The sequence below is a fragment of the Ischnura elegans genome, chromosome 7 (genome assembly GCF_921293095.1).
Source record: "Ischnura elegans chromosome 7, ioIscEleg1.1, whole genome shotgun sequence".
NCBI lineage: Eukaryota > Metazoa > Arthropoda > Insecta > Odonata > Coenagrionidae > Ischnura > Ischnura elegans.
Genome location: NC_060252.1, coordinates 114,838,447 through 114,862,950, shown reverse-complemented (window position 1 = coordinate 114,862,950; position 24,504 = coordinate 114,838,447). Strand labels below are relative to the sequence as shown.

The following is a 24,504-nucleotide window of genomic DNA, read 5'->3' as shown; positions in this document are numbered from 1 at the left end:
GCTGATTGTTGTTGTTTTGATTATATCACAATGGCTTCAGGCAGGTGGGTTAGGTCATAATTTTACTGTATTAATGATGATTTATCGGGCATAAATATTGAATCATTTACCTATATCCGATCGGTCCTTTATCGTGAGATATATGTTATGCGAAATAATCATTGAAAGCTAAATATGTTTGATTTTCTTCGTAATTGTCTTAGGCTTCGAAGTCTGTCTGTTCGTTGCATGTCAAAATAAATATGTACCAACTTTTATTGCTTTGATCGTGACGATATAGCATTACTGTATGGACTTGAAGCTTTCGTTTTTAATACTAACTTTATATTATATGACTCCCTAATTTCAGTATTCAATCTCTGTTTAGGAACTGAAGTAGGTGGCAACGTCACAGCTGTACTTTCATGTATTACGATGGAATAGTATCGATATTTCAGCTGCAGATTTGGAAAAAGCAGAGGGAGGTGATGGTGAATTTGAGGATGATGGATCAGCTGTGAAAAAGTGAATCTAGCAATAGTGAATCGTGTGGAAAGTGCTGTTGTGTCAGTTATCGTTGTTTTCGTATCAGCTGATTTTAATGTGCCCGCTGAAATTTTTTATAGACCCTGAACTGTGCCGATATACTGAAAATTAATTGTGTGAATAACTTGCTTGGCTATAGAGGAAACAAACTGTATTGAATGCCACATGATATATATTGCGTTTATGATGTACATGAATATTCCATTAAACGTTTGTGGTGAATCATATTTGTTCGGAAACTTTATTGGTGTTCGGAGAAATCCTTTGTTTTCAAGCAAGTAATTCAAGTCGATTGCCCCTGTTATAATTTAGTAAATTTTAAGTTTTAATTGTAGAAGGTAGCGAATGATGGGGAAAATAATTTCGACTCGTTGCATGTATTTGTATATAATGTCCAATTGAGGAAATGAACGGCTGATCAAAGTATATGGTATTATTATGGTAATATATGGTTTTCATTGAAAGCTATAACTATTATTATATTTGGCGAGTTAGTGTGTTAACACTAGCTTGAAAGTTTTCAAGAATCGACCTCGTAGCCTACATTGCGGATATTTTTAGTAGCAAGTCAAGTGATGACATAAAATTATGAGTTGTAAATATGAATAAAACACGGAAAATTTGGGCTAATCGAAGTAATTCTTTGCATTAATTGTTATTGTCTTCGTACTGTCGATGAAGCAAGCTTGTGCTTCCTATATTAAGCGCGAATGTTAATTTCTACCCAATTCACTTAACTTAGTTAATTCACTTAGTTAAATATTCATCACTTATGCTACTATTATTTAATTAAAATAAAGCAGATATCATTTTATTTTTGGCGATTATTCCATTTTTCAATACTTGATTATGTTACTTTAACCTCAGAAAAACAATTCGACATCGCAATGCGCACGTTTTCAGGGTTGCAATACCGAATAGCTCGGCCTCGAAGACCGCGTAATATTATAGCAAGCCTACCGGTTGCAATTCGCCGTTCGGAATAGTGAATTGCTACGGGCCCATGCTATTCTGAGAATTACGTCTTCCGGTGTAGTAAAAACACGAATTGCAACCGTTCTGAATACCAAATAGCATAGGCGTTGCAATACGCTATACTATAGCAACATCGGTTGCAATATCGGAGAATAGCATAATGCTATTCCATCCAGAATAGCAGCCCAGCTTTCTGTCAAGGGTTACACCTAAGAATTTTGATGTTTCTTGCCGTCTGATTTCTTTGTTCCCGTAAAATATGGGATTTCCGGTGCCCGCTTTTGGGCGCCTACTAAAAGTCATGTGAATACATTTGTTCGGATTTGCGGTTAGCTTCCACGAGTCTGCCCAATCTTCGTATGCGTCTATTTGCCTTTGAAGCAAGTCAGATGTTGTTCGCGGGTTTGAACCTTGAGCGATAAAGGTGGTGTCGTCTGCGTATAGAAAAGCTTCGTTACCGGGAATTAAGGGAAGGTCATTGACATACATGTTGAATAGGGTAGGGGATAGGATGGCGCCTTGCGGGACGCCGGAGGTAATAGGAAGGGTAATAGAAGAGGCTGTATTGAATTTAACGTAGAAGGTTCTGTCTGTGGTGAAGGATTTGATTATTTTTTGCAGGTACATTGGGATGGGGAAGGATGAAATTTTCAGGATGAGGCCCAAGGTCCAAACCCGGTCGAACGCAGCTTCTAGGTCCAGAAAAACTGCCTGAGTGATGAGTCGGGCGTTGAATCCATTTGCAATCTTCTCAGTGAGTCGCAGGATCTGGTGTGTTGTGGATGTTTTTGCTTGGAAGCCTGTTTGCTCTGGCCTGATGCTACGTTCTAGGGATAGGTGGTATTTGAGGTGGTTGTGGATTAGAGTTTCAAACAGTTTGGAAAGAGTGCAGAGGAGAGAAATAGGTCTGTAGGAGGATGGGTTCGTTGCAGGTTTTTGAGGTTTAGGCAGCATGATAACTTTAGCGCGCTTCCATGCTGTAGGGAAGTATGAGATGTGAAATAGGAAGTTGTAGAATGTGGCAAGAAAGGAAAAGGCAGAGGCGGGGAGGTTTTTTAGTAGCTTATTCGATATAGCATCAGGGCCAGGCGCAGATTTCCTCTTGAGTCCTTTGACTACTTCGATGATCTCGTGGTCGCAGGTGAGAGCTGGTTGATCGTTTGGACAGAAATTTAGGCTCATCCAATTTGCTTCTGCTTCTTCTTCAAGCTCGGATTCGAGTGTGTTGGTGAACCGCGCTTCAAGCATGTCCGAGAAGAGATTTGCTTTTCCGTAGTCTGTTGAGGCAGTTGTGTCTCCGGATTTTAGAGGTGGAGTCTGGTTGAGGGGAGCTTTTAAGGCTCGTCGCTTGTACTTGTAAGGCTTGTACTTCGCATGAGTAGTCAGTGTGGGCTGCGTGGTCCCCAGGAAGTCTCCTAATACGTGGTGATAATGTAACATTTTGGGGTTTCTTCTTCCGACTTTCTGTCTTACTGTAGAAATCTTAGTTCAGAGCAATGCTTAATTTCTGCCGGGACGGCGTTCCTCTCAGCGATTGAATAAAATATATTTTCGTTTGTGTCTTGCCTTTATTAATCCTTCGTCCTTCAATGCCCCATATTTATGCCACTGTCATGAGACATCAATGCCTGATTGAGTCGAGGTACAACTGGATGGCAGGGATGGAAAAGGAAGACCACGAATAGAGGACGTGTAACAGATTAAGAAGGACGTGAAATATTAGATATACGTACAGTGGCGGCTCGTGAGTCAAATGCTGGGGGGGCGCACTCCACCGACGGGTCATACATTTTTAATATTTTGAGTAATTTAGTGAGTTTTTTAAGGCAATATAGGTATTAAATTTTATGATACCATATGTTCCGTTTTTTTCAACAAAAATACCTAGTTTTCTTGATTTATAAATACTAAATGCAGTAGACTCTCGGTCATACGGATCAGCTTAGTCCGGACTCTCGATTGTGCTGATCAATGATCTTGAAGAATAAAAATATATATGTTGCGATATTTTACCAATAAAAAGCGAAAATACGTAACTCTACGTTTTAGCGCCTACATTTTTCGCGCGGATATGCCCGCAATATACTTCTTTTTTCGTTTTTGCAATGATAATGCGTTATTTGTCAAATCTATACAATATTTGCAATGATTTAGGTAGCAACGACACTTCTAGAATTCGCGCGCTTTGTTATTGCAGATGTAACCTTCGATTCCTGTGTTGTCGTTGTTTCTTGAATGCAGTATGATTTCAATTCAATAATCAAACATTTCTCACACATTTTTAACAAAATCTGAAATACTCTACTTACCCTACTTACTTTTGATATATGCTTGTAGCAGAAGTGCATCCTTCTTTCCCTTTGTCCAGCAAAGTGATTAATTACACGTTCGTTGAAATCAGCGCCGGGCAACAATTTTTTTCGATTGAACACATGGCAAGGGCACTAAGTCTATATTCTTTTATCGTGCTCCTAGTAAATGTCTTTATTCGTTTTAATGTTGAAAAACGTCTTTCACTTTCAGCTGTTGTCATTTGTATGGTGCCGATGATCTGGAGTAGTTTAACTAATTCTGGGAGAACTTTTAGGTTGTTGTCATAAATAAAATTAAGAAGCCGCAATGAACCGGTCGCCTTTGAAAAATTTCTTCTGCTGTTTACAGTCAGAAGTTCTTGTTTCATTTCCACTTTGTATAGTTTAAATAGTTTAGCTACGGTTTCAAGTTCAACACAGAATAGAACCTACTTTTTCTCTAAGTGAGGAGGTACTAATACTTGTAACCTTTAAAAAAGAAAAGGACTCTTATGATTGGGTTAACTTAATAAACAAGGGCGACACAAAATAGGCCAACGAAATATACGACCAAGAAGAACAAGGTGCCTGGACACAGAATTGGGACAATTTTTCCCTATTAAACTAGACTTTCAATGAAAACAAAAAGGAGCACTGTTGATGAATTCAAAATTGTCTTCTTGAATGTACGCACAGCACTAAGAAACTTCTTAATCGGCAAGTACGCACAGTTAACTCCTCGAAAATGATGTCTGAACTTTTTTTAATTCTCCTTTCACATAGGCTTCTCGATAGACGAGAGCGTCGTGGGATGATTCGTTAGCAGACGAGCCACCCCTCCCCCCAAAATATACAAGTCCTCGAGGAAGTGTTGTCCCTCACTAAGCCTAATGGTGAATCCAGGGATTCTGAACACGAGCGGTCAGCATGATGATAAATTGTCAACACTACAAAATGAAAACGTTGTAATTTATTCCATTCCATTTAAGAGCATTATCTTTTCCATTTCTCATTACAATATTGAAGTTCGCGTTTCAACACCGGCCTCACCTTTTGCTTGCTTATTCTAGAGCCTCTTTGATTGCTCTCGTATCTTCTAAATCGGAGCTGAAGGCGTAGCGTAGGTTACATATACGCAAGTTTAAACGATTGCAGAAAATATTTCATCCCGCGCAATTTTAATTTTCCATATTATTTTCCACTCTTCCGAAATCGCTTGATTCTATGAGTGACCTAGCTCAGCGGATGGCCTTGAATAAAAAATGAAAAAAAAACAGAGGAGGAGCGCTTCCCGCCACACTCTCTGCTCCCTTTCCCCGTATCTCTTCCGCTTGTGGCGCCATCTCTCGCTCTTCATGTACACTTTCCCCACCCCCCTCACATTCTCCGCCGATGAGAAAACAGCAATCAACGTTCGTAGCAAAGAGTGTGGCTCTGGCAACGGACAGCGAAGGAACGAATCCCCTCCAAGCAGCAGAAACCGCTCGTCACATACACAACCGTTCCGCGAACGACTAACGTCCTACGTAAGTACTCACCACGAACATTGCTGACTGCGAGGTTCAGGGAAGTCTCGACCGGGTCACTGTCCTGATAGAAAAAGAACGTTTAAAACATCGGAGAGGGGAAGGAAAGGTTTTTTTTAATAAGCCCGTGAACCTGATGAACCATATTTTTCTTCTGAACCGTTCTTCTCCGCTGAATCTTTTTTTGCTGAATCATTCAATCAGTTACAGATTCCAGTAAAATATAATCTGATGTTTCAGGCGAGATGGAGTGGAAACGGAACATAATGAAGAAGCAGAAGCAATTTCCACAATTTAAATTGTATTGGTACCACCGGTTTCTAATTAATGCTTCTGCTTCTTCATTATCTCCAGTAAAATATGTCAGAATATTTGCGCGGAACGTGGGATCAGCAAACTACTGGCGACAGAGGACTGACTATTTCCACTTATATTCCTAATGTGATTTACCGAAGAATTTTACGAATAATTACGACGCCTAATGTGAATGTTCATAACCTTTTTGGAAAGAAAACAACTGTTCGCTTGTTCGAACCCGTACACCAATTTTTTCCCCAAGATGACCCAATGGGTCCCGAAGAAAACTGAAACGGCGCACTTTGAGACTAAATGCGTAGCCTCGAATTCTTAAGTTAAGCTCCAAATGTGTTGAAACTTGCCGCGATTTTAAATGGGTTTGCGAAAGTCGCCACGCGCGTCGCTGGCGTGCAAAGCGTTCCATTTTGAACACGTTTCTCATCGCGTTTGCTTCCTGACCTTCCCTCTCCAAATCCACCGCTGAATTAAATCGCACTTTAACATCTTAATTCAATTATTCTAAACTTTACACGCCATCCCTGCGTCCCTAATCTATTCCTTCGATATTATTTTTCCCAAGATAAGACACGGCCCTCTTCAAACCGTAGTTTCAACATCAGGCTTCGAAAAACTTCCATATCATTGGGCTATCATTGGTTACACCTTGTGGTGATAAGATATTTTTTATATTGCTCACTCATATTGTGCACAAGTTTTCTGTTGACTTCTGTAATAAATACTGTTCCATAATTTATGTATCCACTAACATTTTGTGCACCCTAATTTGATTTTTTTAATCTTAAGGGATGTGGTTGATGGTAAAAAATTTTAAAACTAAAAATGGTTTGTTTAAAGCTGCAAAGTGGCTCCAATACATCCTTTGGGATGAGTCTACGAATGGCTTGGGCTGTACTCTGCACAATAATGCTGACTATGAGAAAAAAATGTCACACAAAATCACAAAATATCAGACCCTATCACACAACGGGAAACCAAAGCTCGTATTTTGAACTGGAACTGAAAATACTGTGTAAAAGCTATCCAAACCATATGTTTGACGTCTTTGGCAATTACATGGGAAGAGGTGGAATACATCAAGCACTTTCTGCGTAATCATCCGATGATGACTAAGGTGAAAGTCTGCTTCTTAGATTATGTGAGTTCAAACACACAGAGGTGGAAAAGGAATGTGTTTTCATGAGTGTGCAACTTAGATGATAAGCCTGGATTCCTTTCTGAAGATAGGGACGCTATTAATGTCAACAACGCGGAGGGAAATCTGAAATTATGAACCGATTATTTGATACACGAGGTGCTCCGAGGCATTGCATCATCATTTGAAAATGAGCAGAGTCTGGCGAACATGTGCAATGCTTAGTGCACAAATAATCACGAATGAAATAAACATTCGAATCACGGAATCCGCATGACTTGCCATAGGTCTGAGGCAGCAGAGACAAAGCATTGTTTGTTGTGTTAGGTGAGGGTAAAGCTCACCCGAGACTAAGCCATCCGTATCCTATTATGTATTGATTGAGCCCCAGATGCATTCATCGCATATAAGATTTTAGGCTCAACGCTATTAATCGATAAGGTGATACATAAACATTTGATTTAGCATCTGCAATGCTATTTACATTTCAATGTTGAGGAGAACTTTAAATTAGATTCTCTAAGAATTTCATCGAAATTCACTTAACAAAGTTTTTTTTTAAATTCTTACGTCCAAAAATATTGTCATGCATTGTTCCAAAGGCACTTACTAATACATTCAGCGAAATTAGAAGACATTAGATCAATTAATTATAAGAAGGTTGAAGGAAAAGATAAAGATATAATTATGAAAGCTATCAGAGTTATTCTTGTTTTATTCGTCTCATATTTGGTGAAATTCAGGGAAGAACAATTTCCTTAGCCAATGCGTAAGTTTCTCGTGCTGATTTCAGCATTAACATTCTTATATAATACGTTAATATTAATAATATATATTAATATTAACTATCTCGATATCACAGTTGAAACTTTTATGGGTGATTTTCACACACAGTTTTATATGCCATGATTTCAGTACCTGTGGCCATCATCACTAGAATTAAGTTAAAATATTTGAGCTGCCCTCTTTTTATTTACACAATACAACATGGAAATTGACATCTGTTTCCACATTAACGTGGAAATAAAGAGTTTTCACAAGACGCAGCATAATATACAGGGTGTCCCATTTATCTTGACCACCCGAAATTACTTTTTGTCCAGATGCAAATTCAAAAATGTGTCTAGCAAATGTCCATTAGCCGTCAGGGGGACATTAATCAGCATGATTGCCTTCCTTGTAGCTTTGTTATTTACAAAGATATGAACAGCGGTATGTCTTTTTTAAATGGCACCCTATATTTTTTATTCGGCAATTCATTTCCTCTCCTAAAGACTTATTCAAAAATGTAGCACAGTGGACCATTAATATAAACACAGTGTTATGAAAAATGACTGACTCACTAGCGCTTAGTGCAGGTACGCAGGTATTGGAACTACGCCACTTGCTGACGTTGACAGTGAACAAATGAAAACATAGTAAAATGCATACCAGTCATTCATAAAAAATATAGGGTGCCATTTAAAAAAGACATACCGCTCTTCATATCTTTGCAAATAACAAAACTACAAGGAAGGCAACCATGCTGATTAATGTCCCTCTTGCCCCGTTCACATTACGTTCTTTATACGCCGGTTAGCCCCGACCATGGTTACAAAACGAGGTGTGAACGCAAGTTCCCGTTAACCGTGGTTGGGATTCTGACCACCGTTTTCCGACCATGGTTGGCGGTAGTTCGTGCGTGTGTGAACGCAAGTTGGTTAAAAGCTGGTTAGAAAAAGAAGAAGGCGAAGCAGCAACGAAGTGGGATAGGAGGAAAGAAAACAGAAAATAAAGCATTCGAAGAGGAGACCGCCGTTATTGTTGAATTTTATTCGTCAGAATTAATTCTAAGGAAAGTGTTATTGATTCATTCCGTAATTTGCTGTATATTATGAGATTTTAAACCTGATTTAAGTTATGCGATATACTATATAGTTCGTAGTGAATTAGCTATTAGCTCGTATTGTATTGTTACGGACAGATTGAATAATCTATATAAATATTTTGCTAGAATTAAGTAAAATGTGCGAAACTACCATAATAGAAATCCGAAAGTCACTATGATTTGAGTGCTTTGTCCCAGTTTGAAAAGGATCACTTATGTTCATCCTTGGACTAAAGTTCTTCCCATATCAATATAAAATATCAGGCTAACGGCTAGTCAGATATAACTATAGAAAATAAAGTTAGAAACGTCGGGTGATACAACATATCGCAAAAAGTACCACGTTCTTTCTCTTATTTCATAAGTTAAATTTCAATAATCGTCACATTTCTGCAAGTTATTCGTCCACATTTGAAGAAGAGGTATAAGAGTTTTAATTTACGGTAGAGCATCAGATTGGATCATGTCCTTTGTCAAAATCAGAAAACAATAATTGCGAAGAATATAATGCAGCGAAAAGTGTATCTCCATCCCAAATCACAAGTGTGTCTCAATTGAGGCTCAAGTCTCAAGATTAGGTCCTCGATTTTCTTCACCTACATCAATGATTTGTCAACACATTCGAATCAAGGCCAAGTAGTAGTATCTGTTGTTGATATCAACCTAATTATCACTAATATTCGCTTTTATTCGTATTAAATAGAGCAGTAGAAGAATTCAAGCCACACTATCGATGAAATGATTAGTTGGACGAACACATTTAAGTTACCTTCTACGTAGCAAGGAACAATGATTGTCGACGCTGGAATGCAATTTTTAATTCATAAGCAGCTCATAATATGAACATACGTTGAAAATGATTGCAATTAACACAAGAAATTTTCCTTGCACATTCTCTATTTCCTTCCAACAGGTCATTCGCTCTCGTAGATTCATTTTTCACTTGCACTCACTTTACCACTCATCAGATGTCGCCAGTGTCTAACCATGGTTAAGTGTGAACGCGCGTTGGTTCTGACGTCAACTTACGCTGGTTAAGAATCATGGTAATGTGAACGGGGCATCTGACGGCTAATGGATATTTGCTTGACACATTTTTGAATTTGCATCTAGACAAAAAGTTATTTCGGGTGGTCAAGATAAATGGGACACCCTGTATATCCTCGATTCTCAATTTTTTCACATTTATTTTTCATTTTTCAGCCCTTCGTGGGAAGAGGGTCGTGTCTGATAGTTGAAAGGCATCCCGCGAAGAGAGATGTCGCTCGCATTGGTTCCTCGATGCAGCAGCGGTTGTTGCCGGAGGTCGGTGGCCCTGATGAGCCGCTCCTTGGCCACCGCACGCAACGAGGCCATCAAGTCTTACGATGAGATCCCAGGACCCAAACCACTCCCCCTCATCGGCAACGCCTACCAATTCGTCCCCTTCATCGGTGAGTGAATAGGGTAGTTTCCTATTATTTTTTTATTGACCAAATCGAAATTTTATTACTCCTGGAGTACGCATTTCACCCTATTAGATTTTTAAATGACGATATCTATTTTTCGCGATTAAACGACAAGTGAAAATTTTCAAGCGCGTGAAAACGTGACGGCTAAGTATGAATGCCGGAAAATCTCCGCGTGACGTCGTTCTGGTTCCCGCTTCCGCACTGTGAGGTGACCTTGAGGCGAGGCTTGAGCGCTGATATGGCGCAGGTTGCTAGCAGGTAGCAGAGTACCATGCTAGCAGTTAGCGCTTGGCTCAAATAAGGATTATTAACACCTTATCTAACGAAGAAACTTTCCGACCTTAGGTAATTTTAATGGGTGATTAATAGGAGATGTTTCCCTGAGCTCTGTGCCTCGTGCATGCATTGGTAATCTCAGACGATGTAAAACTCCTGACTGCTCGTATAGAAACTTGGTCCCTGTGACGTCACGTGGAGTGGCATCACATGGGCGCCAATCAGACCTTTTTCAAATGAGGATAAAATTGACCATTGCCAATCGTCTAAACCGGTATTTCTGAAACCAAATAATTTGTATACATATAATATGAATACACTAATGGTGGGTAAGGAATCGCAATCAATGAATTTCGTTTTCTTTGATGAAGCAACTACCCTATTCACGTGTGCACTGCAGGACCATCAGTGGATTCGGGGGTCCCAGGGCGGGCCCCGCAAAGGTTACGCTCTTGAGGACCGGGAACCAAGTCAGAGACTTATACGCTAGGGCGGATCGGAAAAATCGCTTTTTTTCAAATCCATCTGGCCCAATGAAAAAAAGTTGTGGGACCGATCACAAATAAGGCCTGAAAATTTTGAGACCTCTAGGTGAACCCCTGATCCTCGCTCAAATGCAATTTAGGGGGGGATGGTCGAAATTCGAAAAATATAATATTTTATGGTTATTCCCTATAGATTTTGCCGAGTTACTGCCCTTCAGGGCAAACATTTCGTGCATTTTGACGTATCTGCCACCGTTTAGCCACAAAATGCCTAATTTGAGTCCGCGTCCGCGAAGAAAATATTCCAACGCCCACGCAGCGTCGCGGATACAAGATCGGCTGGCCGATCCCTTCCCCTCCCCGCTCGCTTCTCCCCCTCCCTCGCCTCGAATACAGCAAAATTCATCCCGCGCGTGCTTCTAGGAGGGCGCTCATCTTGGATAATATAAATCGGAAGATGGTAGAAAGTAAAAAAGGATGCGTCGTGAGACGACTTGTCCCTTATTTGGCGCCTCGTCGGCGTTAAAAAAAATCGATGTGACCAACATTTACAGAAGGGTTGAAATATTTTTAGATCCGAGACCGCAGGAAAGGAGCCTACGGTCTATGAAGAGGCCTCTCGAGTGGCTGTAAAGGTTTGCGAACTTTGGATATGCACTTCTATTCCGGTATTATCCGACAGCTGTGACTAAATGGATTTAGCGGTACCACAGGGAGTACTAAAACTTACGGAAAATACAAATAGGCCAAAAGTAGAGTTTTATTGAAGTACAAAACTCAAACACTTTTAAAGGAACATTTGAAATTATGCGATATTTTTGCGTTTAAGTGGAAGAAGGAGCAAATGGCTCCCCCTAATGAAGAAGCAATTTGAGAGATAAGCGGACGAAACGAAAGATGATGGCTGCTGGATTGAATCCTAATGAAACTCGACAACTGAGGAAAAAAAGGGAATCGTCGGAGAGCGTTGAGTCAACATCGTCAATTCTTGTATGGGTAAATAGTATCAAAAAATTTCTTCATCATTTCATCCGAAGAAAATTAAACTTACGAGGTATCAGCCGATTTGTATCTCTACGTTCCTCATGACATAAGCATTAAGGACTAAAGTCAAACTGGAACTTCTGCGGGGAAAATGCATCTGGCAACGGTGATAGAGGTATATGCAAGAACCAAGTAACAACAATGATCGTCCCCGCAACATTAGCTGACGCAAAAAGAGTAACTTCGAAAGATACATACAAGGTAGTGTACCAGAATTGCTTACGTCGACAGAAAAAGATACTAATTAGTGTGAATAAGGAGAGAGAGGTATCAAAGGGTGTCATCGAAGGGCTCCATTTTGATGTAATGAAATACTATACTCTTGTCTGATGAAGAAATGCAAGAAGAATTATCAATACAGGTGTAGAGGGAACTTTGCGGTGTTAGCTGAAGAATCAGGGACCCAATTTGTGGGGTTTGCCTCCCCCGTCGGAGGTTTAGTGATCCAAAAGTTATAAAATCTGCGAATCTCGATTCCTTTCCGAGTGAAAACTAGATACAGAAAATTAAAAATGATTTGAATGCGATGGTACCAAGTGAATACCACCGAAAAAGGAGGCATCATCTCTCTGCTACAAGCATAATTCCAACATCCCTTGCAGATTGGGTAAACTCTTCTCGGGATTTCCACCGGGTTAATTCTTACACAATGTCCAACGTTTAAAACTCCGACTCGGGACTCATCCTCGGGGATAAATTTTGTTGAATCCCGAAAAGAGTTTACCCACATCATTTACGCCGGGAAAGCGTCAAATCATATTTCATCCCTTATAGTGGTCTTGCTAATTGCACTAAGTTGACTAAGATTTGCGACATAAACATTGGGAGGGCAATCTAGGGACCCAATTTCCGTTGTTGCAAGGATGAATTTGACGACCAATCCGAGATTTTGTTATTGCTGGATTTTAATATCGACGTAAAGGACTACCCACTGATGATATATTGGAGATAGATCACGGTATCTCCGGTTACATCTGACGTTAGCGCAGTGGAAATTCAAAACTCTATTGATGAACGTTCAAATTTGAAGTTAAATATTCTATTTATTATACATTCGGGCGAGATATTCGTGAAAGAATTCACCAAAACTTTGTTGACAGCAGCGAAAGACGAGGAATGACACTGACATAAGAAATACAGACTGGAAAGCAGATAATTGAATAATTCTCTCGTGATTGTTCCCTCAAAGACGATGCTGAAACATCAAATAATAGTTAGACTAACGAAGAAAGACGCACTTGGTGTGAATTTTGGTGCATTTGGGGCGTAGGAAAGGCGAGCGGGGAAGGGACGCGTGCGGTCTTCACCCAAAATCCATTTAGTCACAGCTGTCCGACAATACCGGAATAGAAGTGCATATCCAAAGTTCGCACACCTTTACAGCCACTCGAGAGGCCTCTTCATAGACCGTAGGCTCCTTTCCTGCGGTCTCGGATCTAAAAATATTTCAACCCTTCTGTAAATGTTGGTCACATCGATTTTTTTTAACGCCGACGAGGCGCCAAATAAGGGACAAGTCGTCTCACGACGCATCCTTTTTTACTTTCTACCATCTTCCGATTTATATTATCCAAGATGAGCGCCCTCCTAGAAGCACGCGCGGGATGAATTTTGCTGTATTCGAGGCGAGGGAGGGGGAGAAGCGAGCGGGGAGGGGAAGGGATCGGCCAGCCGATCTTGTATCCGCGACGCTGCGTGGGCGTTGGAATATTTTCTTCGCGGACGCGGACTCAAATTAGGCATTTTGTGGCTAAACGGTGGCAGATACGTCAAAATGCACGAAATGTTTGTCCTGAAGGGCAGTAACTCGGCAAAATCTATAGGGAATAACCATAAAATATTATATTTTTCGAATTTCGACCATCCCCCCCTAAATTGCATTTGAGCGAGGGTCAGGGGTTCACCTAGAGGTCTCAAATTTTTCAGGCCTTATTTGTGATCGGTCCCACAACTTTTTTTCATTGGGCCAGATGGATTTGAAAAAAATCGATTTTTCCGATCCGCCCTATTATACGCCCGTGCCTCTCGAGAGGGGGAGGACAGAGGAAGGAAAAAGGAAGGGAGGCATCGCCGCGATGGGAGCCCGACGACACCTCCAGGGAAAGGATGGGGGAGGGATGGAGGGGACGAGGAGTCCCGCACCGTCACAAAGGCGGGCGGGCCCTACTATAAGCGAAACCAAGCATACGCAATTAATGTTCTAACGACCTTGGAGGATCATTCTATGAGGAAGAATATTCCAACGATCAAATCGTTAGATTGCAGGACCTTCAAATAGCATACGTGCCTTTAAGTTGTCCGTCCGTCCATCGATAGTTCGCACCAGAGACTTTTGCGTTTTGCCTCTCCTGCTGTCCGCTGACGCAGACCTTCAATTAAGATTTCACGTCGTAATGTGCCCGCAGAAAAGGTATGGAGTTCGGATGTTTGAGAAAAGGATTTCTTTTGGGCGTTGGAAGGAAGCGTGGGAAGAAATGGATGAGAAATATGAGCAGAGGTTTCAAAGGCCGTTTTACACGGGGCACGGAATTGCGCAGGTTAGAGCTGCATTAATTTCTAAAATGGCGTGGAATGCATGAACGAAATTAGAACAGGGGTTATTATGCCGTCTCGTATCCACGCATTTTCGCATGTGTTCTATCAATTCACCGCTTTACACGACGCAATTTTGATTGCGCCTTCGCACGTACGTCATATTGCGCAATTCCGTGTACCGTGTAAAACGGCCTTAAAGGAGACTGCAGACAGACTTTTGGGTCCATGATATGACGAGGGGTTTGAAGCAGAGGGGATCCTGAAGGGGCTGCTGATGACCCGAGCGGTGATGCGCTCTTCTTTTCTTGAGGAAACGGATGGGTCGCAAGGAAAAGAGCATGCCATTGACTTTTAATTGACCAAATATTGGTTTACGGCTACCATCAGCAGCAGATTCATTTTCCATAAATGACATGATATTTGGCTGGATTGAAAGGAATATATTTCTCACTAATCAGATCAATAGTCGGCGAGTTTACGACGTTAATAAGACGCTGGAAAAAAATTGAAAAATTTGTAATTTCACGCACTTTCTTTTAACATCTCCTGGCCATTTTCAATATACTTGACGTGATTCAGTCACCTACACAGATCTTGCGGACGACGATAAAAACATTTTAAGTGGCCGTGAAAAAAAATAAAATGGTACGGAAGTTTCTCTATCTATTAGCTGTTTAATTTCAGGTACAATGCTATCGCCAGGGATACGAAACCCTTCTGTAGGCAGGCGACTTAGGATCAGCTGGGTCGCTATTCATTCGAATCCTTAGAACTCTCCTTGGAACGCGAAGTTACTATGTTGGAAGAGATGAATGCCCAAATGATATCCCAAAGCATGCAGCTGAAGTGAAGGCAAGGGCAGTCAAGTAGCCAGGTACTAGAGGCCGCGCCCGAAATAGCGTGGTTTCCTTTTATTTTTTTATTTCCCAAATCGAAAGATTATCACTCCTGGAGTTCGTATTTCACGCTTTTAGATTTTTAAATGACGATATCTATTTCTCGCGATTAAATGAAAAGTGAAAATTTTCAAGCGCGCGAAAACGCGACGGGTAAGTATGAATGATGGGAAAACCCCGTGTGGCGTCGTTCTGGTTCCAGCTGTCGGCGTGTGAGGTGACCTTGTGGCGAGGCTTTGAGCGCTGATACGACGCAGGATGCTAGCAGGTAGCAGAGTACCCTGCTATCAGGTAGCGCTTGGCTTAAATAAGGATTATTAATACCTTATCAAACGAGGAAAATTTTCCGAACTTAGGTATTTTTAATTGTAAATTTTTATTAAGGGATTAAGAGATATTAAGACATGTTTCCCTGAGCTCTGTGTCTCATACATGCATAGGTAATCTCAGACGATGTAAAACTCCTGACTACTCGTATAGAATCTAGGTTCCTGTGACGTCACGTGGAGTGGCATCGCATGGGCGCCAATCTGGCCTTTTTCAAATGAGGTTAAAATTGACCATGAACATTCGTCTAAACTGGGATTTCTAAAACCAAATAATTAGTATATTATGAATATACTAATGGTGGGTAACGAATCGCAATCAATGCCTTTCGTTTTCTTTGATGAAGGACACTACCCTATTCCAGTACGAAATGGTTCAGTCTATAGTGACTCATCATCAGACGCACTTAACCGCACCTCTTTTGTTTTCACGTAAGTACGTTTCTCTTCCTTTGCACGATTCAGGCGAACTCGGAGGCATGCAGATCGATGACATCCACAAGTATATGTACAAAACGTACGGCCCGATTGTCAAGCTGAGCAAGATCCCGGGTCGGAGCGACCTCGTGTTCTGCTACCGGCCCGAGGACGTCGAGACGGTGTTTCGCAACGAGGGCCCCTGGCCCCACCGGGAGACCCTGCAAGGCATCGACCACTTCCGGTCCGTCCTCAGGAAGGACTTCTACGAGGGCGGTGGCAGCATCCTCACAGAGTGAGTGAGCATTGTCCATTTCCCGATGCGATCGACTGTCTCCAAAGTAGCCAATAACTTAAAGTTCAGGCTCGGGGAAACAAAAAATCCACTTCTTACAGACTTATGGCATTACAACCGAGATATTGCAACCACGTACAAACTGCCTCGGAAAATTACTCGCCTATGAGTCTATCCTGTATCTTTCTTTCTTTTAGAATTAGTACAAATCTAAATATAGAGTTAAACAGTTCAAATGCTAAATGCTCAATATGTATAAAAACTGAAAATAAAATATAAAAAAATTTAATATTAAAGAAATTAAAAAAAATAAAATACAAAAATAATAACAATAAAAACCGAAATAAAAACTTAAAAAAGATAAAATATACAAAACAAAATAAATAAATAAATACAAAATAAAAAATAAAATTATAATAAAAATATGTCTCTATTAAATAAAAATGAAATCAAAACTTGAAGCATTTACGTGGTGGAAGGGTTCCATATTAACAATGAAAACACTTGGTTACTTCCACAAAATACTATGTCTCTATGTCAAATTAAATGATTAATTCTAAGTTTCTGCCAAGAACCCTACATAAGGACGGTTGTCTTCGTGCGCTCCGATCGTCATTTGTCCAAAATTCGTGTCGCAAGTTAATATGGTCAATCCCGCCGATGGCAGCGCCGACCACCAATTGGGAGGCAGCGTCACAGCCATTTTGCCATTGCCTCTAATGGGAGAAACGTGAGAGTCCCTTGCAAAATCGTTGATTACTCAGGAAGAAATGGGTTTACGTAATTATTGGTGGCCAGGATTCTTTTGCGGAAATTCATCTGCGAAGGGGAATAATAAACTTCTGGGTGTGAAGATCAGGATGTTGTTTACAGACAAAGTAAGTACACGTGAGTCATTGTCGTCCGCCATTGCGGTTGCATGAAAATTTGAAGTCATTTTGCTCCTAATTTTGTCCGTTAAGTCTCATTATTTTAATAAATATCGAAATTTAAAAGGATATTACGATACTTTTTCAGATGGAGTCCGAGCTTGAGAAATGGATGAAGGCTATTCCAAGGAAGGATTGCGCTTTACCACTTATCGTGTTTGCAAATGTATTTTTGAGTGTGTGACCTACACTTTCGCCCTGAAGATATCACATAATTAATTATTTAGGCGTATAATTATTTTAATTTGTGATTAGTAGTGACAGCATTGATTTTATGGTGTTGGTGTGTATCTAGTGTTCGCTACGAATCTACGACTTTCGCAGAAGTTTTTATGTTGTAAGGAAACATTTCTGTGGCTTGAAATCACATGTGGAACGATTAAAAGGTCATTTGTAGAGAAAAAATGATCGATTGTTGTGATTGTGAGTTCGTGTGATACAATTCTCTGCTGATTATAATTTCAGTGTTTTTAGAAACGATTGTTGAAGTGTAAATGTTTGCCTTTTGATATTATTCGTATGTTACTTCAACTGCCTTTGCGAGGATAAGACTCTAAATTACTAAATAGACTGGATCAGGGTAAAATTGTGATATATCGCTGCAAGTATGAAGACTTTGCCTTGTTCTAGTGCAATGTATGCTGTTTCAAGATGAGTAATTCATTAAATTTCTTTTTGCCTCGAGCAATCATTCTGTTTATTGCCCGTTTATTCCGTTGGAATGCAAGGTACGTATTCGGTGATCTTAAAATTAAGAAAATCTTTTAAAGTCGTTTTAGGTGTTCGGTTAGTACCTATGGTGAAAGAAATAGTATTGCTTGATACAAAATCAGTGCGCACCGATATCGGCATCAGTGAGGGTGAGAGTGTTGTATTTTCAATGGGCGATGCTGTCTGTGTACGTGAAAGAATGCCCGCATAACAATGCAATTTGGGTTCAATAACAATGCATCGATCTTGCATAGCGGAGCAGTTGTTTAAGTATACTTCGATTTCAGAATCATTTACTCACTCGAGATAATGGTTTAAAGTCATCAGCTTGTGCCGAAAAATTGTAAACAATGATCCGCCATGTTTCAAATGTGTCGGTAGGCTGCACTATCACCTGAGCTTTCTCGAAATAGTCTGTCAAGATATCATGGCGAACAGACCTGCATGCTGCAAATTTCTTGTATATTCATTCATTTATCGATTTCCTTCCTTGATTATATCGTGCACCTGAGGTTAATTGGCGGATTTTCGACTTTTTCAGGCAGTTAAAACAGTTTCTTACGGATGGCACCGGTGCGAATATAATTTCACTTAGCTGTACTATCACAGACATCTGGGTTTATTCCATCCCATCAAATAGAGATATGACTATAATCTAACTCATCCTATCAGAAAAATTGGTAAAACTCATCATTGTTCGCCGTAATTTGGTTAAATAAAATTGAGAAATAACATTGTTTCCCTATTGTAACGTCTGCTACCAGCCTCGCATGCGGTGGGCGGCGCCACAGCGGCCAAAGTAGGAACTTGAATTACTTGCGCAGCCATTGATAACATATTTCAGAAAGTACATTACCCACAGATATATACACTAGATTGGCAGTGGCGGGGGGTGGGGTGAAGCCGGGACGCTCGTCTGGCGGCCATGTTGCTTTCACCCACATATGAGTTTGCATACGTAAGGAACTGGAGGAAAATAACATTGTGAAAGATAATGGTGGTTTGATTAAGGCTTTTAACTATAGAAAACGTTGTCATTTTCGTTTAAGATAGATCAAATTAAAAATAAAGGGAAATCGTGACACTTACGTGGTAAATTAGCCGATATTTGACTGGAGCATAACCGGGACGAAGTTATGAAATTGGTAATGCAAGCAGAGCTAGGATTATTACTAATTCGGTTCCTGCTCAAAATATTAGATCTTGAATCCAAATGCAAGAGTTATCTCGATACAGATATATTGTGCGCAAATATAAAAGGGGCGTAGGAGATGGGGGAAAATGGTTAACTACGTCGTCTGCTAGGAACGGTCAGCTTGCCTACTATCGCGAATACATAGTATTGTTCACCCTGGTTCACCCTTAGCTTTACCAGCGGCATTGTCATGCTATTCGAACAAAATAATTCGACAATTCCAAAGGTTTGATGTTTCCGCCAACTGTATGAGTTGTCAATTGCACTCAGTTTTAATAAAGTCTCGCAATTCATAAGATACTAGAAGAAATTCCCCCTAACCTTTCACTGCCGCAGGGGCGGATCCAGGATTTCTTTCTGGGAGGGGCACAAGAAAGGCCGTATCCAGGATTTTGTTCAGGGGGGCACAAGGATACCTCGTCATACAAAACGAACGAAATGATAATGGGACGGTATTAAAAATCTAGCACATTTTTTAGGGTCTGGGGGGGGCACGTGCCCCCGTGCCCCCCCCCCCTGGATCCGCCAATGCACTGCCATAAGTAATCGGGCGGAAAATATAACTTAATAAAATTTGATTCTACTTCCTTAACCCCATTACAATCTAGCTTTCTTTACAAGGCAGGCTGCTTGACGCTGTAAAATGCTTTTTCGAAGTCGTAAAGAGTCGATGCGACTGAATTCCTATATCCTTAAGCATCAGAAATATAATTTACAATATTTTATACAGGCAGTGTTTTAGATTTTCCCTCACGATCACCCGATTGGGAACTTGAAAACAAGTTATTGGCTTAAAAAACTCACAGATTTCACTCACACGCCATTTTTATATAGAATCCACAAAATGATCACGTAACTGATTAGCACGAGGTGGAAAGGTTGTATTGTTTTGGATGTAACCAACCTCGTTATGAACCACTTTCCACATAGCCTTGCTCAGGGCCGGATTTACCCAAAGTTACGCTATAGGCACCTCTCCATTGAGCGCCCCTCATCACTTGAGCCCCTCCCTCTCCCTCCCAGAGTTTTATGATAAGGCATAGCCACTCGAATGAGGTAAGGTTCGGAAAAAAGGAATAAACACATATATGGCTGACAGCATAAGTGTATGCTTGAATTTTTACGCAGGGAAAACATAGACAATGCAATTAAATACAACAGGTATTCACAAAGTCAAAACTTAAGCTTTTGAAAGAAATTCCTTAAGTTACCAGGCATAATTAAAGGTCCATCATGCACGCTCCTCAGATCTAAACAAGTAATAATACTTCAATGGAAATAAAATACGGATACAATATAATAATACAACAGCGGAAAGTACATGGCATAAAGGAAACCAGAGATAATCTTTTCTTGGTAACCACACAAAACACAACTGAATAACGATCATTATGATTTCACGACAAAACACAAAGATAGAGACCGAAATAGCACATATTATTGTTAATTACTGATGCTAGAGATATAAAACTACCGCATTTGAAATAATATCGCTTTCAGAAACATCGTTAAATATTCACTTCCGTCACACACCTTTAGAATTTATTTTCGAGAATATTTTGCATTTTAGCAAATATTAGGTGCCACAGATTCATGATGCTATTTCTACAACTATGTGAATTTTGCCTAGAAAAAAAATTAAAATGGTAGACCATAACCTGCAATTTTCATTTTAGAAATTTCGTGGTGATACGTTCAAAAAAAGGCATTGGAAAAAATTTTCATGCGGTGCGAGATGGAAGCGGAGACATTACTTAACGTAAACCATGCTTTCCTTATATCTATTATTTACGTGTGTAGAGACACATTTTCACCCCCAGGAACTTTTTTCCTCGAAGAGTACTTAAAAATGCACCCCCATACAACGCAGTGGTTCACCATTCTTCTTCTAAAAAGCACCAAAAGCGGTAAAAGTAGCCTTTCTAATACACGGGTGTTAATGGGACACGAGTAGCGGTCGGTGAAAGCAATATGGCTAGTTGCGCAAAATTGTTCTGCCGGCCGGCTTCAGCGCCACCGTGAGGAAAACATAGGGACTGCCAATCTAGAAGTATATATCTGTGACATTATGCCTCATTCATGCCCCGTTTACACAACGATCGTCGGGACGTTGATCCGTACGATCGTAACCTCAAAACGTCGTGTAGACGCGCAGAGTTACCATCGTAGGCCTTAGTACCTAACACTGCCGAACTTAAGATGGTTAGCGCTAGTGTGCCAAGAAAAAAGAGATCGAAATGAAGATCGATGCATATACGATTCTTTCGCGCCGTTGCAATCTTGATACAGTAATTGATATTTCATAAATAACTCTAATATATCAAAGATATATGGCAACGAATGAAGACATTATTGAGCAGGTAATGGAAGGACGTGATGGGAAAGTTTTTTCTGATGTTCTATTTACCAAATGATATCGGATATTCTATACTATACCAGTTTTATGTATTTCTTTATTTACAGGTTAACCCATACCCATGTATCCTTACATTATACTTCACAGATGATGGAAAATAACAAACATGCACAAAATGTTAACCAATTAAATGATTGTATAAAGGATTTCACAATAAAATTCGCCAGAAATAACCATAACATTTAGATGAGGACGTGGAGATATCAATACTTGTGCCGAATCAAGCCGAAATCTAAGCCTTTTCTAGTTAAATTATAACAGAAATATGTACTGTCTTTAATGCGTGAATATTCTTGAATGTTTTGACATATTCTCTCGAAGAATCTAGTTTCTTAAAGACTTCACGGACTTTTTTGACTAGTTTTAGTTTTATCTCATCATAGCTGGGAGTTGAAGGCATAATTTGCTCTATGGTAATTAAAAACAAGCAGGTGGGGATTTATATAGCTATGACGGGATCCATTAAAAGTTACTTATAAAGAGATAGGAACAATCTAAATATTAATTGATAGTTTTGTAGAGGAATATGCCTTTGTTGGAGGATCCTTGGTCGTGCAAGAATTTTCAAATTAACTAGGGAAAGAATATATGAAGTGTTGTAATCAGACAAAGAGATTAATAAATCGTAATTATTTAATTTGAAAAAATTATTTTGGACACGTTAAATCCGGATTGAGTCGATATTATAATAAAGTGACCAGTTAGCAAAATATTACAATTTGGAACGTAGCAAGGAGACATATCTACTGTCTTAACCGCAAGAATATTGCTAAACTTTGGACAGATTCCCATAAAGAAACCTACATTCTTTAACGTTTTACCGACAGTTCGGTCTAGCTTCAGTTTTAGCACATGAAAACATTAATATTCTTTTGCTTCTTAATTTCCAGGATTTCAATTTTCTCACGCAGTGTCGTCGTCAGTTGTTATCTGACACAATTCCACAACGAGGGCAGCACTGAGTTACGATGGTAACTTTTAGACGTGTAAACGTGCAGTAGTCGCGATCAACGTCGGTACGATCGTGGTATAAACGGGGCATCACATTACGATCGTCCGAGCCGTCGTCCTAACGATAGTTGACCGAACTAGCCGTGTGAATGCAAGTTCTGACTATAGTTGACGTAGTTCCGAACGTTGCCACTTTACGATGGTTAGGCGCTGGGAGACCGGAAACGGAAGCGACAAGAGAAAGACGAAAAGCTCGTGAAGCTCTATTTTTTCCATGGACATTTCATGGATTTGTCCTAGGAAGGAAGAATATGGGCGGAAGAAAAATTATTCGGTAAATACACGTTAAACACAGTAATATCTTGTCCATGCATACCTCAACAGCTTTGCTAACATTCAATTTCCCGTTCACTTTAGATGTCAGCACTTGAGGGCAGCACATTTTTTAACCATCGTAATGTGAATGCACGATAGTTCCGACGACGGCTCGGACGATCGTAATGTGAACGAGGCATTACCGTCCTTATATAGGGTTCTTGGTTTCTGCTCACACAAACAAAACACTACCCCTACAACGTATACAATTGCGCACAATGTGTAATCTGGCTGGTTGGGAAGAACAAGGTTCTGTGGAACAGCCATATCGCGTCTGCGGCACGTTAAATAGTGAAGAATGTGAGCAGCGCTAAATATAAAAATAAAATAGTGATTAATTAATTACGGTAGGTAACTGATTACGAATTTCAAGAGGTAACCATAAATAAGCCCATTCCGTTCGCATGGATACTTCATTTTATTTTGTCCTATCACCCAATCCCAATTTTCACTCCACCCACGTAAATGGCCGCTGTGTTGTACCACTGAGGGACCATTTGACCCTGAGGAGGCCTCCAGCGTGCATGGCGAAATGTTGCGTGAAGAAAAAAGGAAATGCAGATCCACCCGAAGAACCTACTCACCACTCAACATGGATCGCGAAAGTTTAAATCAATCGAGCAATATGGACAGGTTTAAAAAATAACGTAAACGATGCTCCTTGAGGCTACTATAATAGACTATCATGACCCTCTTCAAACATGGAGTACGTTTACAGAAGTGAGATATAAGACATGTTCAGAAATACTCATTGAGACGCAGGGAAAGGTAGATTTTTAGTTTACCAATCATTTCATAGGCAATGCTAAATTGATAATATAGGGATGTTTTTCTCTCTTCATATTAAAATATAACCAATTTCCTCCACACCTGTATATTGGAAGGTAAACTTTAATTGAAAAATTTCAAGTGCATTAATTCCTGCAAATAAATAAGTGGATAGCATTATTCGACAAAAATGTCGGTTTCTAATATGTTGTTGTTGTGACATCATGAACAATACCGAATTATAAGTCATGATATAGAAACACCGCTTTTTCTTCCGTGAGCAAAATAATGCTCATGTCCTCCACAGAGAACAATTAGTTTTATAGGCTCTGTGTGCTCATCGGATGGAAGATCTCCACAGTGCACACTCCTCATATTGCATTACACTCACTTCAAGATCTCCATCCATCACCAGATGGGAGGAACTGAGCGAACTGCAGTAAGCCATAAGTAATGGCGTCGTAAGAATGCCTGAGCTTGCCCTCAGTAACTACCGCTACTATTGCAAAACTAGAGGTTAGGTAAGGTTAGATGGTTAGTCTGAATTCATTATTTGATGGTACTGATTTAAGTGCGTCCGATTCGTACATTTAAAAATATCAAATACTTAGTTCAAAAATAACAACTAGAAATTTTCAAAAATATACATAAACAGTGGCTTACTCGTGCCTTTATAAAATGGTTGTTAAATAATTACGGTAGGTAACTGATTAGGAATATCACGAGGTAACCATAATCATAATCATAATTTATTCAACATTAAAAATAATACAATGTATTAGTCTTCGTCAAAGAAAAGC

The 24,504-nt window shown here is 40.0% G+C and overlaps 1 protein-coding gene across 1 annotated transcript in view; it reads left to right on the top strand.

Annotated features, from left to right (window-relative positions):
- Positions 1-5,201: 5,201 nt before the first annotated feature.
- Positions 5,202-24,504, top strand: part of LOC124161983 (probable cytochrome P450 49a1) — a 59,298-nt gene continuing 39,995 nt past the window's right edge. The window contains exons 1-3 of the mRNA XM_046538275.1: positions 5,202-5,317; positions 9,838-10,067; positions 16,113-16,359. Coding sequence (XP_046394231.1) covers positions 9,893-10,067; positions 16,113-16,359 — 422 coding nt within the window. The 5' untranslated portion in view covers positions 5,202-5,317; positions 9,838-9,892. The remainder of the gene's footprint in view (positions 5,318-9,837; positions 10,068-16,112; positions 16,360-24,504) is intronic.